Raw genomic sequence first — 26,175 nt, forward strand, 5'->3', positions numbered from 1 at the left:
TTTGTAGTTTAAAAGGAATTTCTTTATTAAACCTGTTACAGTAAGATTCATTTAAATATAAATACCAAAAAATTTTAGGATTGTCACCAAAAACGTAATCAATGAATGATGGTATTAGAAGTTTTTTCCTTTACATTTGTTTCTCTGTTTTTTTTTTTTAAATGAATGCGTTTTTTTTAAGTTGCAAGCAAATTTTTTTTGCACTTCCCTTTCCCACCAATTTTATCAAGTATATGGCCTATCAACTAGGATTCTTGGACAACTGTTGACAGCATCCTTATTTCCTGGGTTTTATCTCAAACTTTTTTGAACTTCCCCTATACTAGCTTTTGTTAACGGCATTTCCTATTAACTAAAGTTAAAAGGTGACTTTTGAGAAACTTGATTTCAGACGAAAATTATGCATAAAAAGCCAACTACCTTACAATTAGATTCTCAAGTTAGAAAGTGAATACTCTATGCAACATAAGAAAAACCATGGCTCTTACCCTTCTATTTTCTGGTTTGACGAGAACTGTCAAATTCCTGTCTAAAAGAGTACACATATACATTTTCAATTTGGCATTCCATATTCAGTAAAAAAAAAAAAAAACTATTCAGATTTTATTTATTCTGGAATTTTGACAATTTTAGCAATAGCAAAGCTCAATTTCACCTTACTTTTACTTAGCAAAAAGCAAATTAACATTTTAAGATTCCAAATGTTTAATCTGGTAAAAATGAGAATATACTTCAATCAAGAACACACCATCTAAAAAAATAGTATTGCTATCTTGTCATATGAGTTTCTCATTACATTTCTGCAGTCCCTACACGTTTAGAATAAATGTAGCATCCACATAATACTACAGTCCATGAAAAGAGTATATTCTTTTATTGTTTTTGTTCATACATGTCGTTTCAACCTTCAATAATAAAATTCAGTAAATTTGATTCCTTAATCATAAAAACTTTACACATTATTTACATGTTGCCAAAGTCTACGCCATACAAAACATCACAAGGATTTGACTTTATGCACAGTACCATCACACAGGAAGGAGGGGGCTAATCCAGCAACATACATTCAAAGATTAATTTGTAGATGTGCACAGTGTATTTGGCACTGTTCATCAACATTATAACACATTCCTCTCTTAAGACAGGCACTATTCAGCCTTAGTCATAATATATCAGAATTTGCTATTCACATCAAAATCAGCTTTCAAACTTTCTAACAATAATCAGTGTTAAGAAACGAAACACAATCAGAATTGGGAATGGAATTCAAACCCTCAGCCTCTTGCTAGGCTCCAAGCTGCCATCTGCAAGGTAGGCTTAATTTGATAATTCTTCCATTGTAAAGAGTGTCAAGAAGAAACAATATAAAGATGATATTCTTCAAACAGATAAAGACAAACAACACTTTAAAGTTTTCAGTTCTTCTTGGGAGTACAAAGAGAGCCCTGATAATGCATAACTAGTAGGTGATTTTGGCAGGAATTATAGAATGATTGATGTCATTCAAGTTGTGGAGACTACTGGCAGTTAACCTCATGGAAAGAAACTGGAATGCCTAATCTGAAATCAGAATCCTCAGCAACTTGTTTTAAGGGTTTCTTCCTGTCTAGGACAATAACAGACTCACATCAGATTACAGATTTACTCTGATATGTAACACTACACTGCTATGAAATATAAGGACAAAATAAAAATACAAAAACTCAACTGTTAAACCTGTAGGGCTTTGGCTATATCCCAGTGGGTAATTTATTTGACTAACTTCATTTCAACAAATATGAAATCCCTTCACTTCAATTGGGCCCATTAAATTTAATTCATTAAAAGCATATATATTCCAGAATGTTTAAAAAAGACACATATATAAAAGGCATAAATTCAGTCTTCAACTAAGGCCAAAAAGCCTCAATAGAACATGGATGACAGTACAGGGGGACAGAAATAAAAAAAATTCTCTGGTAAAGTTTAGAGATATGATGTCACATCACACAAAGCTTTTAGCAATAAATTAAGACTTAAAAAAAAAGTCTCACAATGTACAAAGAACTATAATGTGCAAAGTAATGTCACTGAACCAAAATTTAGTTTATAATCATTTTATTTCAAGTGTATTTTTAAAATCATAAATTGAGTTTTTGAATCCAAAGTCAAACCACTTATTCTTCATAGACTCAGAACTTGACAAGCAATTCCAGACCTTGCTTTCCAAATCCAGTGTTCTCTGCTATTTTTCAGACTGAGACCTAGTATTTAAAACTACTCCATTCTAAACATATCATTTTGGGTAACTGTTGTGCACTTGCTATTGATAAAGACTCTTCTGAAAACAGCCCATCAAATTTATAAAGAATGATTTCTGTCCAAGTATCAGCAGAGAGGGGAGAACTACTAAACACCTATCAAAATATCATCTATTCATTTAAAAAATAACAAAACCAGTGCTGTTCTCTGCCATGAAAGAGAACATGCAAAATTAAATTACTTTTGTAGACTGTGGTAATACTTTATTACCTACACAGGCCTCAATCTCACTTAAAGATCTTTCAATGCAAAGTCACCATCAGGACTTACTCAGTAAAAATCCTGGGTACTAACATGGCCCTACATGTGCTATTCCAAAGAGGAACAGGTTACTTTTGAGGAAAAGAGCTGCCTTGGTAACTTCCCTCAAATGCTTATTTCAAATAAACATAGTTAATGGAAATATTTTTTAAACCAACTCTGGGTACTATTTCGCACACTGCCCACCAAAGGGAAAAGGAAATCAAAACTTTCTCTCCTTATTCGGGAAACTTTCCACCTTTACTTTTCAGATTATGACTTTTTACCTTTTTTGTGACTGTTTCATACAATATTTAAATTTTTCTGTATTCCAATGGAAGAGTTCTTTTTCAAATGATCTTCACAACCCAGAACACAGACAACAGAGCAACATTTTCAAGTCACATTGATAATAATGAAGAGATGAAAATGGACGGATGTCTGAAAACAGGTATTCCCTCTGCTCCAAAGGTGAGCAAACTTTTAACACGTGAACAACACGGAACTCCATCCCTCAAACTCAGAATGCTTCCATTTCATATGTCAATATATTATTCTTAAAACTTAAAGTTTGGTCACTTGGAAAGACTGAACAAAAATTACTCCCCTACCCCCCTAAACAACAAAATAGCTTTAATTGCCCCTTTCTTTCCCCACAAAAACAGGGGAGTAGTTAGGGCTGAAGCCTTTAAATCTGAAATTTCAGCCCCTAAAACACTGCTGCCATCTGCTCAAAGGCGCAAGTTCACCATGTCTCCGTCTCCGCTACTTCCTCATTTATAAGTTTATTTCCACACACAAATGCACACACACACACACGCACGCACACACATACTCGCTCACACGTACTCTTACTCTCAAGTAAGACACTTTTTTGTGTTTGTTGATAAATTATGAGGATTATGAACTAGGTGTGTACAGGGTTTCATAGGTGCTTTGTAAACATCAGAGTCACTTGAGTCCTTTTCTCCAAAAGCCTGAAATCAAATCATGGGACCAGCAAATCACTATTTCCCCAGACGCTGTTCACAGGCTGCATACTGACGAAGGGCAGAGAAAAAGTCCTCATAACTGATGTTTAGGTGGGAAGGCAAAGAGCTGGAAAAAAATAAATCAAAGGATAAAAAAGCAATTAGATGATATGCTATAATTTAGAGGAGGGGAACCAGAAGGGTAATGATCAAAAAGGTTAAGAACAGAAGAAAGTAAATTACAAGCATAGAGTACATCAAACTATTTCTACTAAATGATTATTAAATTCACTGTGAAGGAGTTCAAATAAAAAATAATCCCTCTATACATTTTTTTTGACATTTTGAAGGGACTTGTAAAAAATAATTTTAATCTTAATGGAGTCTAGCTGACTTACAATGTTGTGTTAGTTTCAGGTATACAGCCAAGTGATTCAGTTATACATATACACCTTCTTTTTTAGATTATTTTCTCATATACATTATTACAGATATTGGGTAGAGTTTCTTGGGCTATGCAGTAGGTCCTTGTTGGTTTACATCCTACACTTCCTAGGTACTGATAAGTCCCAAAGATCCACCCTTAACGTGACTTTTTGTCCAAACACCAAACTTACATCTTCATCTGCCCTCTTAAGTCTAAACAGACCACGGCCTCAAAATCTTTTTATTCTTGAATTTAACCTGTTCCCTTTAAAATCAATGTTTCCTTGACTTTCCCATTTGTCTCAACGACACTGTAATTTATCCAATCACTTGGGCTTAAAAACTCAGGAGTCATTTCATTTCTACTCTAGTTTTTACTGCAATTAGTAAAGTGCTAGGCCTGCAAGTATACTTGGTAATTATTTCTTATGAACAAGAGAATTCATAGTATATTCCTCCTAGGACCCAGAATTAAAATATATTTTTAGGCTGCTAAGTTTCTTTTATTTTTTTTTTTGATCTCTGCATGTGCTTTATCTCACGCAGCAAATTCTATCAACAGTATAACACAGTGTGTATTCTTTTATTTATGTCTGGGCTTTTTTTCAATCAACATTATGTTTGTGAGATTCACCTGTGATACATATTTTTAAAATTTGCTCCTTTTCATTTTAATCCAGTTTTCCCTTCTATAAATATTCCACAAAAGCGGCATGGGACAGCGGCTGGAGTGCGATCTGCCCCATGTGGAGGTAAGAAGGAGGTGAAGCATCTCATCGTCTCTCCTTTTCTACCCAATGGCATCCACTTTCATGAAGTAAGTATAGATTTTAAACGTATCAAACAGGGAATATTATTTTGCAAACTTGTTTCTTTCACTCAGCCATGTTTTTGAAGGTTTATTCAGTAGATACATGCAGATTCTACATCCGGTTTATTCAGTTTAAGTGTTACTGTATGTGTGTGCCATAGTTTAACTGTTCTACTGATGGACATTTGGTTCTTTTTTAATATTTATTTTTATTTATTTTGGCTGTGCTGGGGTCTTAGTTGCAGCATGTGAGATCTTCGTTGTGGCATGCAGAATCTTTAGTTGTGGCACCTGGGAATCTAGTTTTCTGACCACGAAATGAACCTGAGCCCCCTGCACTGAGCTTGGAGGCTTAGCCACTGGACCACCAGCGAAGTCCCATTGGGTTATTTCTTCATTTTCTAGTATTCCTCACCGAGCTGCCCTTCTGTATTTTAAATCAGGGGTCTGCAATTACAGTCCAGGAGACTGCCACCTATTTTTGTAAACAAGGCTTTATGAAATCATGGTCACACACATTTGTTGACATAATTGTCCACGCTTGTTTAGCTATACTGGCATGTGTTTAGTTGCAACAGAGAACAGCAGTTCTGAAAGAGACACAGCTTCTAAGATCTAAAATATTTAGCCTCCGGCCCTTTATTCAAAAAGTTTGCCAAACTCTGCTCTAAATAAGCAGTTTCATTCTCATCCATGTACTCCTTCATAAATTACAGGTATGGCCTCTTCAGTTGTCATTTTAGCTCACTCTTACCTAAGACCCAATCTACTCTAAAACATAGTTGCAAAACAAATCTTTCAAAATCACCATTCCCACTGATTTCCTACTGCCTTTCTAACAACTACACACATTCCTTATGCTTATATTTAAAGCATTCTCAATGTCAATAGTCCTAAACTATTTGATTTCACCATATACTACTAGAATCTAACACTAAGTCTCTGTACTGGTGTGGCCAGTTACCTATTTCCTCCTAACGTGATGCTCATGTCTTGCCCCCTAGTTTTTCTTTGTTCCCTGCAGCTCACTCCCTACACTTTCTACCTTTTCTCTAATTACAAAAATTCTACCCGCTTTACACACCTTGCATCAAGTTCCATCTTTTCTGTAGAATCAACAACTCTGGCCCACAGAGATCACTCCTGATCTCCTATGATGATTAGTTTTAATACCAAATATCTGCACAACCACAACAACTCTTGTGTCTGAGTCATTTATATAGGTTTTTATTTTACCACTGATACCGTCAAATACCTGAGGGAAAGGATCCAGTATTACAATAATTCTTTGGGAATTCCCACCACATCCAGTATGGTGCTGGGTTCAAGGAACACTTGCTGGACCGAACCAAAGTCAGTACACTTTTAACTACTTACATAATCTCAGTCAACCTGATGTGCCAGGGAAGAAAGCCCAGTGTGCTGTCCACAGGACCAAACTTCAATACTAAATCAGGGTCAGGGAAACCATTTGAACCTTGGAAAGAAAAAAAGACACATGAAATTAATATACATTGTTTACCAAAAAATGACCTATGGCAAAATCTGTTCATCAAATTGGTTTCTTATGTTTTCATGTATCTGTTCTCTTCAGAAACTTTATTTATACGTTCCATACCCTAATTTCTTGGCACAACATATACTTTTATATCTGTTATTTCCAAATGTGGAAATTTTCTCTAAAGGCTGCTTAAATGGACTGATTATCTGACAAAGAGGGGCATCCCAACTCCCACCCACTCTACAGGTAGTCCCCAAATCCCATCTATCTTTCAAGACTCAACTTATGTGTTCTCTTGGCATCCTGAGACCCACACTGCTTTAAGGACTCAAATACTTATTCTGGCCACAGAACCAAGTAACTTCAGGGATGAAAAGTGACTTTAAAACTTGTCTATTCTCCTTCTCTCCTCATGTGCCGATTTTACAGAGCAAGACCAACTCTTAGCTATACAGTACAAACGGTCTCAGTATTCCCTAGAGCCCGAGCTTCCTAGGAGGGGAAAAGGAGACTGTACACCTGCCTCAACCAAGATCTGGGCATTCTTTGCTCTGCAAGCTGGTTTCCATATGAGATCTGGCTTGAGAGGAAAAGGGGATAAAAATGTTTCAACTACTAAAAAATAAAGTAAAATAAATCTTAATATAAAGAATCAATGATGTAGCAGAAAAGATGCTATAATCCAAGGGACCCAGGTTCTAAGACTTTCTAATAACCGCAGTTCAGCCAGTAACTTTCTGGTCACAAGGTAAATGGAGAATTTATCTGAATGAATGAAAAATAGATCTGAAATTGTATGGCTATAAAAGCTAACAATGGACATGAATTTATTAAAATTATTGCCTTTCTTCAAAAGGATCAAGGATAAGGCTAGTAAGCAGAAGGACTATAATGTTAAGGCAAAAAGTTCCTAAGGAACTCTGGAAAGAATAAACAAACTAAAGGCTGTTATAAGTAACTGAAGAAAAATAGATAAAATATAATGTACATGTGGTATAACATGACAAAATCAGTGGTATAGTTGGTATAATAGAATAGAAGGAATACTAAAAAAGGAGTCACAGATGATAGTAGTATTATATTCCCAGGACTGTTTCCTAAATAGCTGTTGAGTTCAAACTTAATATTCAAACTTAACAGAGAGTTCAAACTAAGAAGAAAGAGGAATGTTGTATGTCATTTTATTTCAATAAAACTGAAAGATAAAATAAAATAAGGCAAAATAAATTTTAAAAGAAGGAGGAAGAAGTAGAATTTCTATTTTTAAGGCCTGCCCCCCAAATCCTTTTAGATCCTCTCCTTTACCAATAATTCTAAAAGCAAATGAGTTGACTACAAATTTTACTATCTCAAAACTATCTTCATATGTGGGTCTCTAAACTTTAGAAACATAATAAGAAAAACAACCACAACAACATAATCAGGCTTTATGGTAAGAATGAGACATAGATATTCTCCTTCATACAGCATCCTTGTGAGACAAGACTAAAAACAGACATATACGACTTACTAAGTAAACTGTCTAACATATCTACATCCAAATCTGTGGATTTCTTTTGCTGCTGGGCTACTAATTGGCAGAAGTCTTGAGCAGCTCTTACAATATCTGCTTTTCCATCTTCTGGGGACAGCACCTTCACTGCCGACTGGCAATTTAAAACTGGAAAAAAAAATAAGATATTTTTAAAAAATACCCTCTTCCAAATATATTTCAAAATCAGTTTCAAGAAAAAGTACAGTTCTTATAGTAAACAAGAATCTTTTAAGCCCTTCAATTTTAACATCAAAGCATATCTAGCTACTCTGCTCTGAAAGAACCTGTACGTAACATTTGTGTATGTATTTACATACAGTCTTCTTATCAAAGTGCTCAGAATGACCTTGCATCTATGAATAAATCCTCTAGTAAACAGAAATTTTAGTTATAGTTCAGTTCAGTCGCTCAGTCGTGTCCGATTCTTTGCGACCCCATGAACCGCAGCACACCAGGCCTCTCTGTCCATCACCAACTCCCAGAATTCACCAAACTCAAGTCCATCAAGTCGGTGATATCATCCAACCATCTCATCCTCCGTCGTCCCCTTCTCCACCTGCCCTCAATCTTTCCCAGCATCAGGGTCTTTTCCAATGAGTCAGCTCTTCGCATGAGGTGGCCAAAGTACTGGAGTTTCAGCTTCAACATCAGTCCTTCCAATGAACACCCAGGACTGATCTCCTTTAGGATGGACTGGTTGGATCTCCCTGCAGTCCAAGGGACTCTCAAGAGTCTTCTCCAACACCACAGTTCAAAAGCATCAATTCTTCAGCGCTCAGCTTTCTTTATAGTCCAACTCTCACATCCATACATGACTACTGGAAAAACCATAGCCTTGACTAGACGGACCTTTGTTGACAGAGTAATGTCTCTGCTTTTTAGTTATAGGGTAACTTAAAATTTCTGCTCACCCAAAATGCCATCTACAATTACAGTATAGTTAGCAATAATACAGATAGAAGACAAAAATGAAGGCTGTAGGAAGAAAAAAAATTACTTCAATGGAAAGGAATTGTCTATAGCACATGGATCTACCTTATGAAATTCTTATTCTATGGAGCTGTTTTACAATTGATAGGATTCTAGATAACTAATAGCTCTGCCTAATTCTTGTTTATAGACATGCAATTCTTTGTCTGGTAGAGGTTCAATTATGTTCATTCTAATCCTATAGAAAAACAAGTTTTGTCTCTATTCATATATTTATTTTTATATTTTTGATCTATAAGTGTGTCCACTCTTTGGATTCTCTTTGAACAGGCTATAAAATCTACTGATTCCTGGTTGTTTGAGTTAAATAAAATTTTGAACATGTGTTTATTTTTTAACATATATAAGAGTCATGATTTTCTTTTTCTGAAAATTATCTTTTAACCAGATGAAGAAACAAAAATCTAACTCTGATGATTAAAGGTAGTGATAATAAACATTAGGGCAAAATGAATAAATAAAGGAGTAACAGAATCTGCTTTGAAACACAAAAACCATTATCTGCATATGTTAGATATTCAATTTTACACTCACGCTTACCTTGATCATCTTTGTCATTACTATTTGCAAACTCTGGCGAGTATTTGGAACAATCTAAGCCCAGAAGTTCCTGCTGTTGTTTTAAAATTTCATCCATCAATCTGGAATTATTTCTTTTGAAAATACCTTAAAAAGAAAAAAAAAAAACAAGGAAATGTCAACTAGGTTAATTTATCGTCATCAATAATTAATGGATGCTTGTTATGAAAACAACACTGGATCCAGAACTGAAAAAATTCCAAATGAAGCAATGATGACTAATCCTAAACTAGAATCTAAAAGGAAAACATGACAACAAAACTCTGTTATTTTAAGAGTCTGGCCTCGGACTAAAGTCAAAAAAAGGACAGGAGTAACAATTCTGTGTCAATATGAATATGAGAGAAATTCAGACTTATAAAGAAATTTTAAGAGACCATTTACTTGACGTCTTCATTTATAGGTTAAGAAACTAAGACCCAAGTCTCAGAAATACCCTTAAGGACTTGTCAGAGCATTTAGAAACTGCAGCAGCGGTCCAAAGTTTCTATCTTCCTCAGACTACTTTGATTCCTTACAGATTCACTCTGTGCATGCAATACTGTTACCTCAGGTTGATTAGTTTTTTTTAACAGTAAGAATAATATGAATTATGTAAAAGGAGAAAAACAGAAGGGGCTGAGAGCCTGGCAGGCTACAGTCCATGGGGTCGCAAAAGAGTCAGACGCAACTTAGCGACTCAACAACAACAAAGAGAAGAGACAAGAGTACAGAAATCAAAATTTAGTAAATTCAAGTAAAGCATTAAAATATACTACATAAAACTCTTTCTGATCCTCCAACCATGCACATAAAAGTAAAAACTACAGTTACTATACCACTGAGAAAGATGAAGGAACTATTAACAAACTTAACTAATACAGAGAGCTCTAATAAAAAACAATTTGGCTATTTTCAGAGAGGCCAGCTTTCTAGTGGCCATTGCCTCTCAGACCATTATCAAGGGCTCCTTCTCTGTACTCTCAGTCAGCTCTGTCTTTAACAAAACAGCTCAAAGATTAACTGGGAGAGAGAACACAATAAATATATATATATACAGTAACACAGAATCTGCTGAATATGCTGTATAATGCCAACTTGGTTGAGTATGTGTCTATCAGTAGTTCAAAGGTACAAGCAGTCTCTTTGGTTAAGAAAAGGCTTTGTAAAACAACCAAGACTTAAGTTGAGCTGACCTCAGAAAGTTAAGAGAAAAGAAAATGAAGAAGATAGATCGTGAAGAAAAAAAGCACTGAATGCTCAAACAACAGACAAATACTACTTTTGATTTGAGAAAAGGAGCAAGGGAATGGGCCTAATTTTTACTTCATTTTGCCTACCCAATGGGTAACCAACCTTTTCTGGGTAATGTATAAACGTGTATAAATATTCATCTTTAGGAAAACCAACCTGGCAACAGTATAGAGAAGGACTGGCAGCCGACTACTGCAGTAGTCCATAATTTGATAAAGCAGTGAAAAAGAATTCATTGTAAAAGAAGAGCTGAGAGAATAAAAAACATGACTTGAATAGAGGTAAACGCAGAAAATTCCCTGGCTTTAATCCCAGGAAAGAGAAATTGATAATATTTTTTAAAGTAGGGAAATTCTACAAAGAACTGTTTGAAGGAAAAGACTAGTTTTAGACAGCTGATGATAGACTATTTAGATGCGGTTACTGTAAAAGCGATCAAGCAACATAAGGAAAGGGTGTTCATGACACGGGCAGGTCATATAAGCTCCCTGGGTAGGGCTCTTACTGTTGCGCCTACAAGAGGCTAGCAGTGCCAAGCACAGAAAGTGGAAGTTGCTCAGTCACGTCCGACTCTTTGCAACTTCGTGGACAATATAGTCCATGGAATTCTCCAGGCCAGAATACTGGTGTGGGTAGCCTTTCACTTCTACAGGGGATCTTCCCAACCCAGGGATCCAACGCAGGTCTCCTGCATTGCAGGCAGACTTTTTTTTTTTTTTACCAGCTGAGCCACAAGAGAAGCCCAAGCACAGAACAGACACTGAACAAATAAAGGTCTGCGGAACGACCATGACACGTCAGAGACCTTCTTTCTTCACAAAATCCTATCCTCATCCCAGATTGCTTGAATTATCTTCTCCTGGATCAATTCCCAATCTACTCCTTGAATGGCCTCTTCTCACTCTGCACTGAATCTTTTTCCTCTCTCCATCTCTAAATGGAGACTACTCCTCAGCGTTTCTGCCTCAGCCCTCTTTCTGTCCATGTGCTCCTCCTTGTCTGGTTCTTTACGGGACTTTAAAACCCCAGCATCAGGACCAGGGTAAGATGAATGAGGCAAAACTGGGGGCAGGAGGCTGTGCGCTGCAAAAATCCCAGTAACTAAAATTAATAATAACTTGATGTAATACCTGTAAAACTTTAAAAATAATGCAAAACATCCATAATGAACAAAATATTAAAATTTTAAGTAAAAAAAAAGGATCGGCATTTGGTTCCCAACATTTTGAGTTTATTCAAACATCTAATACCACCTTGAAGTTCTGTAAGCATCTGAAAATGAACAAATCTAAAACTTGGTAGCTTATCTTTCAAAAAAGCTCTCAAACACTTATATTGCATCAAGTTAAAAAAAAGAAACAGTACTCAAGTGTAAAACTTGTACGTACTTAGGGACAAAACCTAAAGGAGAACAGTAAATGTGTAAGGTTAATGGGACAATGGGTGATTTAAAATCACAACTGCTGTAAAGTTGCTCATATAATTTTCAAAAATCACCACCAACACCAACCAACATAAAACACAGCCCTTCTTGTTGTTGTTTTCTTTCTAATAACATCATCAATAGCTGCCCAGTCACCCAGACATGGTCTCTGCTCTCTGGCATTATCACCACCAGCCCTATTAGAATGCTAACCCTTGACTCTTCTACAGCAATGCTCCCCTGAACCTATTTCCCTTTGTCCACTGTCCCCACTGTTTCAAGCAATAGTATTCTTTATAATATTACAACCACCCTCTGATGGGTCTTCTGCCCATTCTAGCGTGTATCACTACAGACGGATCTTCCTTGGGCACATCTGTAATCCTGGCACATTCCAACTTTAATCTCTTCAATGGTTCCCAAAATGCTTAATCTATAGTATTAGGAACAAACTATGCAGATCTGAAGTAACATTCCATGTTATGCCCCCACATTTGGTAGGTAGACATAATTTATGTTTATAACATAATTGAATCTTCCAATTTCTCTACACTTCTCTATCCCAAGCAAATCTGATTGCTTTATATTGCCCCCAAAACACCTGAAGTGACTCTAACCTTCAACCTTTGTTATTTCCCAAGCCCCACATCTGTAAAATTCTCCTAATTCTTCAGGCCAGCTGAAATGTCATTTACCCCCAAGAAGCTGCTCTGAATCTCTAGCCAGATATGCCCAATTTCTCCTCTGACTTACGTCACTCCTTGCAAATACAAACATCTGCTCAAACTCCTTAACAAACCAATACTCTACTTTTATTAGTTATAACTTAACTCTCCCCCACCCCCACTGAACTGTAGTCTTACTTGTGAACTTGGGTCTTATTATTTCTTTTCCCCTAAGGTGCCTTCCACGTAGCAGGTGTTCAATGTTTATTTAATAAACTGAATTATCAGTGCACAAAGTGCCACCTAATAACAATGAAACCTAAACGGACATGACACTGAATGGAATTTTTAAGAAGTTTCCAGGAACCTCTCACAATAAAAGGAGACACTTCCTTACTGCACACAGGCAGAAATGCTGTTAAAAAGGAAAATTGTTACACAGAGATGCAAAGTACCTTTTATAAAGAAGACCTCCAGAAAGTTATTTTAAACTGAACCTTTATCTTGGCTGATTCGGATGGAAGGATGAAATTAAAAAGTAGTTTCTGAAAAGTACTAACTGCAAAAAAAGTACTAAACGCAAAGATAGATTACCAGCAAAATAATTCCCGATACTCCGCAGCTTGACCGCCATCCAGAAATCTGATTACACTCTATGGTTCTTATCTTACTGATACTTCCCATAAGCAATATTCTTGGGCTACAGTTTTCTTCAGGATTCAAAGTCCATACATACACACTTCACATAACAAGATCTGTGACAAGATATAAGAATGCCTCTGACTGAGACAGGCAATTCCTCTGGCAATATCGTAACGTATGTGGAGAGCCTTTTTCTCATATCATAATTTATCTTGTTTGCCTTCACAGAATCTAAACTAAAGCCAAAATGATGTAATAAAAATAAAGAAACTATAATAAAAGTCCTTTTATGCAAAAGGAAGTGGCACACATTTACAAATAGTTGATCTAAGGGAAAAACATTAGCAAATTCTCAAATTTATGAAAAAACTGTGTTTTACAGAATTATATAAAAATGAACTGTAAGAATTATTTTATCCCATCCTTTACAGATGGGGAAATAGACCCAACAAGGCCAAGCAATTGCCCTTGGTCAAGAGTCTAAGCCTTTGGATTGAAATCCAGGTCTCCTGACTTTCAATTATTCAGTTCAGTAACTATGTAATGCTGATAAACAGTGCTAAATTCATCTTACTATTAAATTCTGAATTTCCCTCCTCCAAAAGTTAAACAAAAGCTGGCCATTTTACAAATGAGCAGAACCTTTAAAAACAAAACAAAACTAAGACTAGAGCTCTTTTTAAGGTTTTTGAGAAGTTACAGGGTAACAGATACTTGAATTCTTTAAAGATGACTTAGGAATCTAAAGTTAGGTTTTTGCCATAATGATTTGAAGACTTTTACATTATACTTGTTGCTCTACAACTGTATCTCATGCACAATCTCCCCTATGTAAACTATCTGGAAATATATATATATACAGAAAAGATATATGAAAGAGCCAAAATTTTTAAAAACACACACATGAGCACACACAGGAAAGTCTAAAATTTCCATGAAAGAATAAAATATTATGCTAGGAAAGCAGACCTCAGAAAGACAACAATGTTTTTGGTATTTCTGATAAACACTATGCCAAATGTAGATCTCTTTTTATATCCTAAGAAAGAGCCTTTTTAAATTCTAGTATTAAAAACTGTATAAGATGTTCAAAGTGTAGACAATAAGGAAATGTCCCATAACTATCCATCCTAACAAACTGAATGTCCCTTAATCTCATCATAAAATGACTATTTCTGGTTTTTAATATTTCCTAGGCATACCAGACCAAGCAATTTTGTATCCTGCTTTTCTCACTTGTATAACATGTATCCTTCTTTGGTGCTAGTCTCATGATTATTTTAACAACTGCATTACTTAACAAAAAAGGTCTCTGAATTCAATAAATATTTCAAGTACAATGGGAAGCCACTGGCCAGTTTCATTTAGAGTTTGAATAATATTACCAAAAAAGTTCACTTTGTTGATGGGTAAAGAATGGATTATACAGGGGCCAGAACAGAAGATAAATTAAGAAGCCACTAAAGCAATAATCCAGGTGAGATATAATGAAAACCCAAACTTGGATGGCTGCAATGAAAAAAACACAACCAAGTGGCAAATTCAGAATATATTCTAGAAGATCAAGGAGGCCTGATGACAGATGAGAGGTAGAATATATAAATTTTTAGTCTGAGCAGTTGGTTGGAAGGTAGCAGTTTCCCATTTTCTGAGATGAGGAAAAAACCGAGCAAGGCAGGGTCTGGTGGTGGTGGTGGGGGATTCAAGAGTACTGTTTTGGACATGTTAAGCTTTTGAGATCCCTAATAAAATAAACATGGAGGTGTTAGGTAAGGAGTTAGATACAGGAGCCTGGAATTATAGAAAAGATAAGGACTGGAGATTCAAACCTGAGTGTGAGCATACAGATGATATTTAAAGCAAAAGGATTGGGAAAACTATCTGGGTCAAGAGTCAGCAAACTACTGCTACTGGAACACAGTCACACCATTCATTTATGGCCACTTTCTGACTGTAGTGGCAGAGCTGAGTGTTCGTGACAGGGACCATATGGCTCACTAAGTCTAAAATATTTACTAGCTGGCCGTTTAAGAAAGTTTTCTGACCCTTGATCTAGGAGATAGGGTGAACATCAGAAAGACAAGGGCAAATTGGCCCCCAACTAAAATAAATAAATTCATTAAAAAAAAAAAAAAAGAAAGAAAGACAAGGACATACATACAGCCCAAAATTCTAGGACATCCCAACTTTTAGAAGTGGAGCAAACAAGCCAGAAGCAACATGCAGTGAGACAGGAAGACATCCAAACACACACGATGTCATGGAAGCTAGGAGAGAAAATATTTCAGAGAGAGTGGAATTAAGTATCCCCTACACAGATTATGAAAAGCTATAACCAACCTAGACAGCCATATTAAAAAGCATTACTTTGCAGACAAAGGCCCGCTTAGTCAAAACTATGACTTTTCCATTAGTCATGTATGGACGTGCGAGTTGGACCATAAAGAAAGCTGAGCACCGAAGAATTGATGCTTTTAAACTGCGGTGCTGGAGAAGACTCTTGAGAGTCCCTTGGACTGCAAGGAGATCAAGCCAGTTTATCTTAAATCCTTAGCACGTTAACCAGTCAAGAAACTGAGATTCAAAAAACCAGGAACCCACATATAGTAAGGGACAGATCTTAAATATTGCTTCTTCTAAAATTTATATGAACTGAATAATCAATTCTAGAAAATGAGACTTTCAAAATACACATGTATTTCTTTTTTAAATCTGAAATCTAAACGTTTGCTGCGACTATTGCTTCTCTTCAATAGAAACAGATTTTTAAAGAAATATCTAACAGCAAGTGTTTATAAGGACATGATAAAGAAAGGAAAGAAAAGCGAGATAAACACTCAACCAATCTCCCTTGTTACACTCTCCCTCTCAACTTACCAGCTAAGGAACTAAAGTAATACTTTTTTTTTTAATAAATAAATACCCATCCTTTGAAATAGTCTACCTTTTTTCTTTTTAAACAAGACACCTAAGTAAATTATCTGGTGGTTATCCTCATTTAATTCTCTAACAATCCAATTATAACACTATTAGAGGCAATCTTCAGAGAAGAAAACATATACTTATAGGACAATTTTTTTTTAAATGTACCAATAAAATTTTACATGACGAAGTACTCATAACAAAATAAATCTCATAAGCCATTAAACAATTTTATTTCAAGAGAAAGCCCCAGGATACCTCATGCTGCTGCTGCTGCTGCTGCTAAGTCGCTTCGGTAGTGTCCGACTCTGTGCGACCCCAGAGACGGCAGCTCACCAGGCTCCGCCATCCCTGGGATTCTCCAGGCAGGAACACTGGAGTGAGTTGCCATTTCCTTCTCCAAAGCATGAGAGTGAAAGTGAAGTCGCTCAGTCGTGTCCGACTCTTCGCGACCCCATGGACTGCAGCCTACAGGCTCCTCCGTCCATGGAATTCTCCAGGCAAGAGCACTGGAGTGGGGTGCCATTGCCTTCTCGGAGGATACCTCACAAAACAACAATTAACCTGGACTGAGCATGCTGTAGCAAGGGGAGAGAGATGTGTGACAGTGACACAGTACAATGGAACGAGGGCTGGGTTTTAGTCCCAGTTCTTCAGCAAGAGAGATACGTAAAATAAACAAGCCAAGTGGGTTTTCTAAGCCTCTGGCTGTACATCTTAAAAATGAGATTATCTTCACAGACTGCTCATCTGACAAGGAAACAGTTCAATACAGAGCAGGAGCCCCATAAAATTAAGTTCAGTTGATAAAAAAAAAGTCAAGTGTGTCCTACGACTCACAGCATGAACGTTTATATTAGTGGATGAAGAAAACTCTATTTACCTTTAAATATCTTTTACAAATTATTTTTATTACCTCTAGATAAGTAACACTTTACCAAGGCTTTAAGATGACCCAACATAATTAAGAATAGTACTAACGTGACTGGATTATGGTTATATTCTCTTATTAGTGGAACTTGGCACAGTATAATGGTTAAGTACAAAAGCTTTGGAATAAAACCTGGTTCAAATTCTAGATCTGTCCCTTACTATATGTGGGTTCCTGGTTTTCTTAATCTCAGTTTCTTGACTGGTTAATATGCTAAGGATTTAATGTACTTCTTTGCATAGCATCTGATACATAGTAAGAGTGCAACAAAGAATAATTATTACTATTAAGGAAAGGTTTGTTTTCATACATAAATCCAATACTATGGTTAAATAGAAAGCTACTCAGAAAACAAGGTCATTTCAAAAACAGGATAGGGCTTTTCAAAGACAAAGCAAAACTGGGATAGTCAAGAGAAGCTACCTAGCAGCTAATAGTGAGAAGGATTTACAAGGATCTATTGATAGCTTTTGACAGGATGCTAGCCCTTTGGTAGAAAAAGGGGAGAGGAAATCACAGGATGTTAAGATAAATGTGGAATTCTGTATTATATTTGAAATGTACTATATGAAGGTGAAGATTAGAAACAGAATCTCTTCGAGAGAAGACAAGTACCCTAGTTTGTATCAAAATTTAATCACTTTTATATTTAGACTTCCAACACTTCTGGCAACTCTGTATTTCAGCATAAGGAGCACAATACTTGATAAATTTATATTTCCCAACAGCATCTGTGTCAGTGTGCCAAATAAGTAAACTAGGGCAAACTATGTTCATTTCCCCCCCCACCACTATTTTAAGGCTTCTGGGTATTGGTGCTGGAAAACAAATTACAATTCATCATCCTTACCTATAAAAAACTGCAGCCTCTTCTTTCAATTCAAGGAATACATGCTGACCTACTCATTACATGCAAACACCAACCTACAATCTGTAGGAAAAGCAACATTGAGGATAGATACCATCTGCGGAGCTTACAATCTAGTACGAAAATTTGAGCACATATATATACAGCTACTACTTCGCAAAATGGAGAACTTGGAGATGTATAGCATTTAAGGAGATTCAAGGATACAGCAAGATTAGGAATGGAATAGTTGAGAGAGAGTACCTAAGCAGTGATAGGATGGACTTAAAAGAGCAATGATAGCTTTTTGACGGGTGGATGGCCATTTGCCAAGAAAAGGAAAAGAGGACACTCCAGAAGGAGGGGACATCAAACACCTAATCACGGATAAAGTAAAAGGTATATAAAAGAATGAGAAATAGGTTGGGAAGGCTGGGAGTATACAGGGCAGATCATTTTTAACGCTAGTGTGAAAAATTTGAACCCCAAAACCATTTCATAAGATATCTAGTATGGATTTACAATCATGGAAATAACACAAAAGAGAGTAACACAAAAGATTTATTTTGTTGCTAAATTCTCACATAGAAGCAAATGCCTTATTCTGGATCACTCCAATTTATAGCAATAGTAAGTAATAATCAACTGCAGCACTGTTTACAATTGCCAAGAAAAGGAAGCAATCTGAATGTCCATCAACAGAGGAATGGTTATAAAGAAGATACGGTGTGTATTATATACAATGGAATACTACTCAGCCATAAAAAGGAATGAAACAGTGCTATTTACAGAAACATGGACGGACCTAGAGAGTGTCATACTGAGTCAGGTCAATCAGTCAGAGAAAGACAAATATGATATCACTTATATGTGGAATCTAAAAAAAATGGTATAAATGAACTTATTTACACAACTGAAAGAGAGCCACAGCCATAGAAAACCAACTTACAGGGGGAAGGGTGGTGGGAATGAATAAACTGGGAAATTGGGATTGATATATACACTCTCCTATATATAAAATAGATAACTAATACGGACACACTGTATAGCACCGGGAACGCTACTCAATACTCTGTAAAGACCTAAACGGGAAAAGAATCTAAAACAGAGTGGATATATGTACACGTACAACTGATTCACTTGGCTGTACACCTGCAACTAACAAAATATTGTAAATTACCTATACTTCAAAAAATAAAACAGAAAGAAAAAATATTAACTAATAATTAATATTAAGACCCACCCAAGATCATCCTCACTTATGAAAAGGAACATAAAGATGAATGAATAATCTGATGTAATGTAAGTAGTGGCATGTCCTTTCATCTGTGGTAGGGTCAAACTTCAATGTGTAAATGTATCATGTAAGTAGCTTAATAAAGAGTTGCTCAGGTCCCATTCCCCTAATTTGGTCTGACCAATAACTCTGCTGAATCTGTACTTTTTATGAACACTCCCAATGACTCATTCATAGATGGCCCATGGACTATGTTTTGAAAATACTGCCCTGCAGCAAGGTTCTCAGCATGGCACCAACACAGCTGAGCAACAAGAGCAGGTTTCATCCCTGGAGATATTGATGCATCTCCAGGTAACTTGGATAGAGGAGTATTTAAAGGGAGACCAAGGCAAGTATAGCATCCCTAAAGCTAAAGCACCAAAAGCTCCAAACTCCAATTTTTGTTCCAGCCCAATTATGGTCACTGCATAAATGATAACAGTGTAGACAAAATTGCCAAATCACCCTTCTAGAATTCTGAGCTCAAGAAATTCCTGAGAAAACAACTCAAATTTCTGACAGGTGAAAGAATTATTGTAGAAATTCTGGATTATAATCAAGAAACAGTGCAGGTAAATGGAAATGAAAAGATCAGTCTGTTTGCAGAGTCAAACCAAGGTAAGTAGCAATGAATTTTTTTTGTCTAAGGATTAAATACAATCTAGATCTAGCTGTAATTAGAATGAATGAATGTATGTGTTAGTCATGTCCAACTCTTTGCAACCCCCAGGGACTGTAGCTCGCCAGGCTCCTCTGTCTATGGAATTCTCCAGGCAAGAATACTAATGTGGGTTGCCATTCCCTTCTTCAGGGGATCTTCCAGACCCAGGGATCGAAGCCGGCTCTCCTGCACTGCAGGCAGATTCTTTACCGTCTGAGCCACCAGGGAAGCCAAATTAGAATGAAGAGATACAAGACAGGAAAAAATTTAAGGTGGTAAAGTAGCTCATCTCCAAAATGGCTGCCATCATCCCCATCCCAGCCCCCATCCCTTCTGTATAAGCCATTTTCTCATTGAGGTAAAGTCTATTTCTCCATTTTTTTTGATTTGGGGGCTGACCTGTGGCTTCTCAGACCAATAGGATACAGAAGAAGTAACACTGCATGGTTTCCTAAGCTAGGTCATAAGAAGTCCCACAGTTTTGGCCTTTGGGAACAACTATAAATTCTTTGGGAACAACTGTAAAACAAGTATGACTACCCTAAGGCTACTGTTAAATGAGCAAACTCAAGCTAGCCTGTGAAGACAGATGACCAACCGTCCTCATCTATTCCAGCCATCACAAACTAGGTACTGAATGCATGGTGTGAAACCTTTTAAGTCCCAGCTACTATCTGACTGTAACCTTATGATTAGAATAGACACCAAGAAAGAACTGCCCACCTGAACCAAGTCAACACATAAATTGTTTTAAAACACTATGCTCTGGGGTAGACTACAAAGTTAGAGATAACCAGAACAATCGCCCAGGTCTTTATTCTACCTCATTTCTCAACTTTTCTCAAGTATAATAAACTTACCTATTATATTTACTGATCTCAACACACTACTCAGTAATGTTGTTCAAGCTTCTCCAATGGGAATGCTTGCCAATGGGGAACTCCCCATTCTCTCTGTGTGTGTCACACACTGAACACTGTACTGATTATGGTAATCCAAATTCTACCTATTTTTGCAAGGTCCATCTCACATGTCACCCCCTTCCTTACTAGGGACAGGGGTAAGGAAGTACCCTGTTCTTGGGAATACTTCTCAAGCATGTATGTTGAGAAGTAACTCTGTTCCTCATGGATTTTTCTCTTTTTCTCTCTTTAATGTCTCTGTCATCCACTAGCATTTATACATTAGCTTGTAATAATCTTTAGTAACTATCCCTGACTTTAAGATAAACTCTTTAAGAGACACAATCTCTTGTACTTCTTTGTATCCTAGTGCTTTATATCACAGCAGGTACTCAATAAATGTGACATTAAAGAGTATGTCAACAGGATTTTTAAAATAAGTTAAATATTTACATAGAAATAGCCTCAAGTGAAAGTGTGAGAAAACTGAATAGAGCTTAAGTAATAATATAGTTTCCCAGAAAAAGGATAAGTTTTCTTACATAACCACATAGCTTGCTCACTGACCTCCTTCACGTCTACTCAAAAGTCAATGAGGCTCAAGAGGAAGGGAACATATGTATAACTTATGGCCGATGCATGTTGATGTATGGCAGAAACCAACATGATATTGTAAAGCAATTATCCTTCAATTAAAAATAAGTAAATATTTTTAAAAAGTCTATAAGGCTTTCTTTGGCCACTCTTTTTAAAACTGTACCCCCTACTCCACCATTGACTTTCAACATTCCTCTCCCCCTCCTCTGCTTTACTTTTCCTCACTGCATTTATGATCTAATATATTTTTCTCATTTATACTATTTGCCACACTTCCACCAAAATGTAAGTTCCATGAGCATAAGAATTTTTGTCTTTTTCACTGGGACAACCTCATGCCTAGAACAGTATCTCCCAATTTGTCACCTGTTAAATGAATGAATCAATAAGTCAATACCAAGGATGAGTAAATTCAAAGTCTCTTATTTCAAACAATGAATTTAACCCCTATCCCATTAAAAACTCATCAAAATTGCTTTTACAGTAGGACAAAAAGTGCTCTGAGTCCAGGCACTGAAAATGCTCCATAAAACTGTTTTTGATTATCAGTCAAGACTTGGTTAGCTTGACTTCTTCCTTTTCATTACCAATGGTTTCTTTAGCAAATATGATAGGATATTTCTGAATCACACCAGCAATTCAAGAACAGGAATTGCCAGAACAAGGAAGTGTGGCAATACTATAAACTGCAATCTACTTTTCATTTTCCTTTTCTACTATAACATAATGGTACTTGCTTTATAAGAATTACTTGAATATACGTGATTCACTTAAAGTTAATTCACCACATTGCTCAATGGCTTTAATTAATTTCCCCTCTGTTTCATTTACTTTTCCCTCAGACAACATTTCTGTTGCATTGCTCAAGCAAAGACTGTGTCACCTTATTACAGTCTAGTGATTTCTACTGGTCTTTTGGCAAGTTCCATAAAATCTCAGTACCTGAGTATATTAACTTTAACCTTACAGGGTAAACTATCATTTGATGATGATGGGCTATGAGTCACCATGTTCCTTGCTGGCTGCAAGGAAGGTGATTGGTCAATCAAAGATAACTCTAATACCCTGCAAGAGTTGCTGTCTGACCTCAACCTACCCTTTCTGAAAAAACGTCACACTTAAACCTGCTTATGTGGTAAAGATTTAAAGACTAAAAATCAAGTTGTAGTTCCTGTGAGCATACCATTAATTTACGGTATTGAACGGAGACTAAAATATTAGTTTTCTTTCCTTCATACCAACATTCCTCAATCATTCTTACTTGGAAGGAAATGCTATTGCTTTGGGCATTTGACAAAACAAAACATTTATCTCCTACTCATTCCTCAAAGCCTGGCTTAAACACTATCTCCTCTGCAGGAACTTCTCAAGTTCCTCCAATCAGAATTTCTCTTCCCTCTTCTCACAGCAATTACTAACGCTCAACATCTGTTGCTCACCTTGCCACTCTTGTGAGTGTGTGTCTACCCCCAACAAGCCTGAGTCTGTGGAACTAAATGTTAAGAATCCAAAGAATATGCCTAGCAGTGGGCTTTAACTTTGTAGCTACCCAATAAATGTTCAAGTTCTGTACCTACAAAAATTCCCTACAGTGAAAATTTTCTCAATCAAAACTTACGGGAGGACAAGTACTGTGTTGGTCCCTGAGGATCAAGGATCGCACAACATCCCAGGCAGCTGAAAAGAGAAGGTGACCACTTTACTGGCCGCCTACCCAGGCTCTCAGGTGCTTTTCATAAGCCTACTTCAAATGCCACTTGTCCCCCAGTCACAGCTGTGACTTAAAAACAGTGCTTTGGGCCTCCCTGAGGAACCACTGCGGTGTAATAAAAAGGTAAACCCGAAGGGAAGTTCAGAGTGACTAAAATATCAATCCTCTTACTACCTTTCAAACTTTGGACAAATCTGTAAATGTTAGCGACCTCAACTCCCGCATTTGTGAAACAAGGATATACAAACCATCCACTTTACTAGGACGTGATACTGCTGGTACTGCTACTGCTAAGTCGCTTCAGTCGTGTCCGACTCTGCGCGACCCCACAGACGGCAGCCCACCAGGCTCCGCCGTCCCTGAGGACGTGATAAGGAGTAAGAAATATTTTTAAGTATGCAGAAGGCGGTGAATCGAATTCAGAGGTTTAGCAGGTGTTCAGTTAAGCCTATCTCCCCTCCTCGAAAGCGCTAGCACCGCAATTTGCACTTAAGGGCCTCGGGGCACAAAAACTAGCGGGGCCGGGAGGGCTGTCCCTAAAGGCGTGCCCCGGTACACCTGCTGGATGTGCAGGCCCCCGGCCGGAGAGGCCCCGGTCCCCCGACCCGCTCCGGGTCTCACCTTGATGGTCGTAGACGCTAATGTAAGAGATGCCCACGGCCATACACCACACCACGAGGCTTGCGATGTCCGAGAAGCTGGGTTCCTGCTCCTCCTCCGTGATCACCAGGCCCATGTGCACAGGCAGCTTCTCCAGGGAACGGCCGTCCGCGCGCCAGCGTAGCCGCCGGTGGGCGGCGGCCGGGGCCAGTCCCCCGCGCGGATGCCGATGGTGACGGCGGTTCCTGCCGACAGCCGGGGGCTTGCGGAGCGTGAAGCCGAGCGGCGCTAGGACCGCGGCGGAGGCGGCGCGACAGCAGCGCCGCCAGATCCAGTTCCAGGTCCCGAACCGAACGCGGAGCCAGGAGGTGAGCGTGCGGTGCAGGCAGAGCAGAGCGTGCAGCACCCGCCACACCAGCTCGTACAGCCCCGTCATACTCTCGCGGCGCCCGGGCGCCCTCCTCTCTCCCTCCCACACCCGCGGCGCGACGGCTTCTTATCCGGCCCTGCGGCCGGCGCGGGCCATCGCTCCGCGTTCCCGCGCCCCCTGCACCCGAACCCCTTTCTACTGCCAACACCTCACCTCGCCCCCGCCGCCATCTTCCTCCTGCCTCGGCAGCCCCGCCCCCGCTAGTACATGGACAGTCCTGATTGGTCGACGTGGAACTCTGACGCGGCCTTTGAGTCTGAGCATGTGGCCCAATCCGGCGCAGGGAGGGAGGGCATGGGCCTACGAACTAAGTGGACCGAAGACCGAGGGCGCCCCCTGGTTGTGTGGAGGCCGAGGAGCAGACGCCCGCCGGGCGCGCGTCTTCTTGATTGGAATGGGCGATTCCTGGAACCCCGCGACCCTCGGATCTTGGACGTCTTGTGCGGTCTGTCTCTTCTCACAGCCCCGCCAGAAACGGCTGCCAAAGAGTAAAAATGGCCCAAGTGGATTGGACATTACCAGAAAGAACCTAGGGGGTAGAAAGTAGCCCTCAGCAAGTGTTGATGCTGGAGGTCAACCAGGGTCGCCAGAAGGAAGTGCCTGAAGAGGCGGAAGTGTGCCTCATAGAGAGGTCTGGTTATTGTACTTCGGTCGTCTTCTAGCCGAGGCTAATTCTTCCAAGAGGGACAATGAGGATATTTAGTAACGCCCCTGAAACTCAATGCTTTCTGCCCACTTATTCCTCTCTAGACTCTATCCTTACAGGCTGTTCATTGCTTAGCACAATACATAAAAGAGGCTCTGTCTCCTGGCACTCCGGTCATTTTTTATTCATTCATTCATTCAACGATTATTAACTACCAGCACAACTGAGCTCAGTCATCACCTCTATTTGCTGTGAACTGCCCATGCAGCAGGATCCTCCCGTTCACACAGGCAATCGGAGGACCACTCCGGGCCAGTTCTGTTCTTCCTTGCAGCTCTCTGTACCATTTTTTACCCCTTTTGCACAAGCTCTTCCCTTCTCCTGAATTCCTGTTTCCCTGTTAGGTCTTGCCCAAATCCCAGCCCAGTTTCTCAAGTCTCATCCTCCAAGCCGCCTCCTCAGTGAAACTTCCCTGATTCCCTAGCTTTAAGTTGTCTCTCCCTCCTTGTAAATCTCAGGGCTCCTCATACATTTTATGGCTCTATTAATAGCACTTCTCATTCCTATATGTGGGTCTAGATATATTATTACATGTTATGTATTATATAATTGCATATTATATGTACATGTAAGTAATCTGGGTCAGGAAGCTCCCTGGAGTAGGCAGTGGCAACCCACTCCAGTTTTTTGCCTGAAAAATTCCATGGATAGAGGAGCCTGGCAGGCCACAGTGCATGAGGTGGCAAAGAGTTGGAGATGACTGAGTGAATAAGCTCACACAGACCCACACAGAGCCTATATTTGAAATCAAACAGTTGCATATTTGGGATAGCTATCTAATCTTTGTTCTTTCAGGCCCCCTTTTCCTACTGGGAAACACCTGTTAACATCTTGGCTTCATGACTTAATGTGTCAGTCATTGTCACTTTTTCAATTAATCTCATTTTCATTTCTAAGACGCTCTTCATCTTATTTTAAAACTTGAACCTCCTATTCATCTCAAAATTTTCCTCCCTTTGGCGGCTCAGCCCAAGGAAGTGAGGGCTGGGCAGCAGGCACTTCCTGCTTTGACGTCTCTTGGTCTCCTCTGCACCTGCTCCTCTGGTGATGGGCAGCAAAGAAGGAGCGAGGAAAGCCTGCAGTCTTCTTCCTCACTGGCCGTGCTGTCGAGTACATGCCTCAAGTTGCCCTGCTAAGGAAGCTGTCCATGCGCCAGTGTCCCTTTGAAATTTGGCTGCATAGTCTGCATTTCTCTGCTGTACTCACCTTTCTGCCCTACCGTTTGCCCCTTCTGCCAAGATGAGAGCCATTAGTCTCATCTCCCCATGGCCAA

General features: G+C 38.5%; 1 protein-coding gene across 2 annotated transcripts; it reads right to left on the bottom strand.

Moving 5' to 3' along the window:
- Positions 1-24,395, bottom strand: NUS1 (NUS1 dehydrodolichyl diphosphate synthase subunit). 2 transcript variants are annotated; one of them, XR_014065819.1, is made up of 5 exons: positions 23,788-24,395; positions 9,315-9,440; positions 7,852-7,910; positions 6,127-6,226; positions 1-3,639 (listed from the first exon to the last, which is right to left on the bottom strand). XR_014065819.1 is itself a non-coding variant. In XM_081530917.1 (5 exons), the coding sequence occupies exons 1-5, from the start codon at positions 24,200-24,202 to the stop codon at positions 3,549-3,551; spliced, it is 882 nt and encodes a 293-aa protein (XP_081387043.1). In that variant the 5' UTR covers positions 24,203-24,395; the 3' UTR covers positions 1-3,548. The 2 variants fall into 2 exon arrangements, 1 of the variants encoding a protein (XP_081387043.1); XM_081530917.1 differs by having other exon boundaries at positions 7,761-7,910.
- Between the last annotated feature and the right edge of the window lie 1,780 nt (positions 24,396-26,175).

The sequence above is a fragment of the Giraffa tippelskirchi genome, chromosome 9 (genome assembly GCF_054371585.1).
Source record: "Giraffa tippelskirchi isolate mGirTip1 chromosome 9, T2T-mGirTip1v1.2.pri, whole genome shotgun sequence".
Lineage (NCBI taxonomy): Eukaryota > Metazoa > Chordata > Mammalia > Artiodactyla > Giraffidae > Giraffa > Giraffa tippelskirchi.

Bases quoted from the DNA above. Each gene is read 5' to 3' on its own strand.
- NUS1 (XM_081530917.1), bottom strand. From the start codon at position 24,202: ATGACGGGGCTGTACGAGCTGGTGTGGCGGGTGCTGCACGCTCTGCTC. The intron at 9,441-23,787 runs GTGAGACCCGGA...TTTCTTTTTAAG, and splicing joins TAGCGTCTACGACCATCAAG to GTATTTTCAAAAGAAATAAT. The intron at 3,640-6,126 runs GTAAGTAGTTAA...ATTTTTTTCCAG, and splicing joins ATCAGGTTGACTGAGATTAT to CTCTTTGCCTTCCCACCTAA.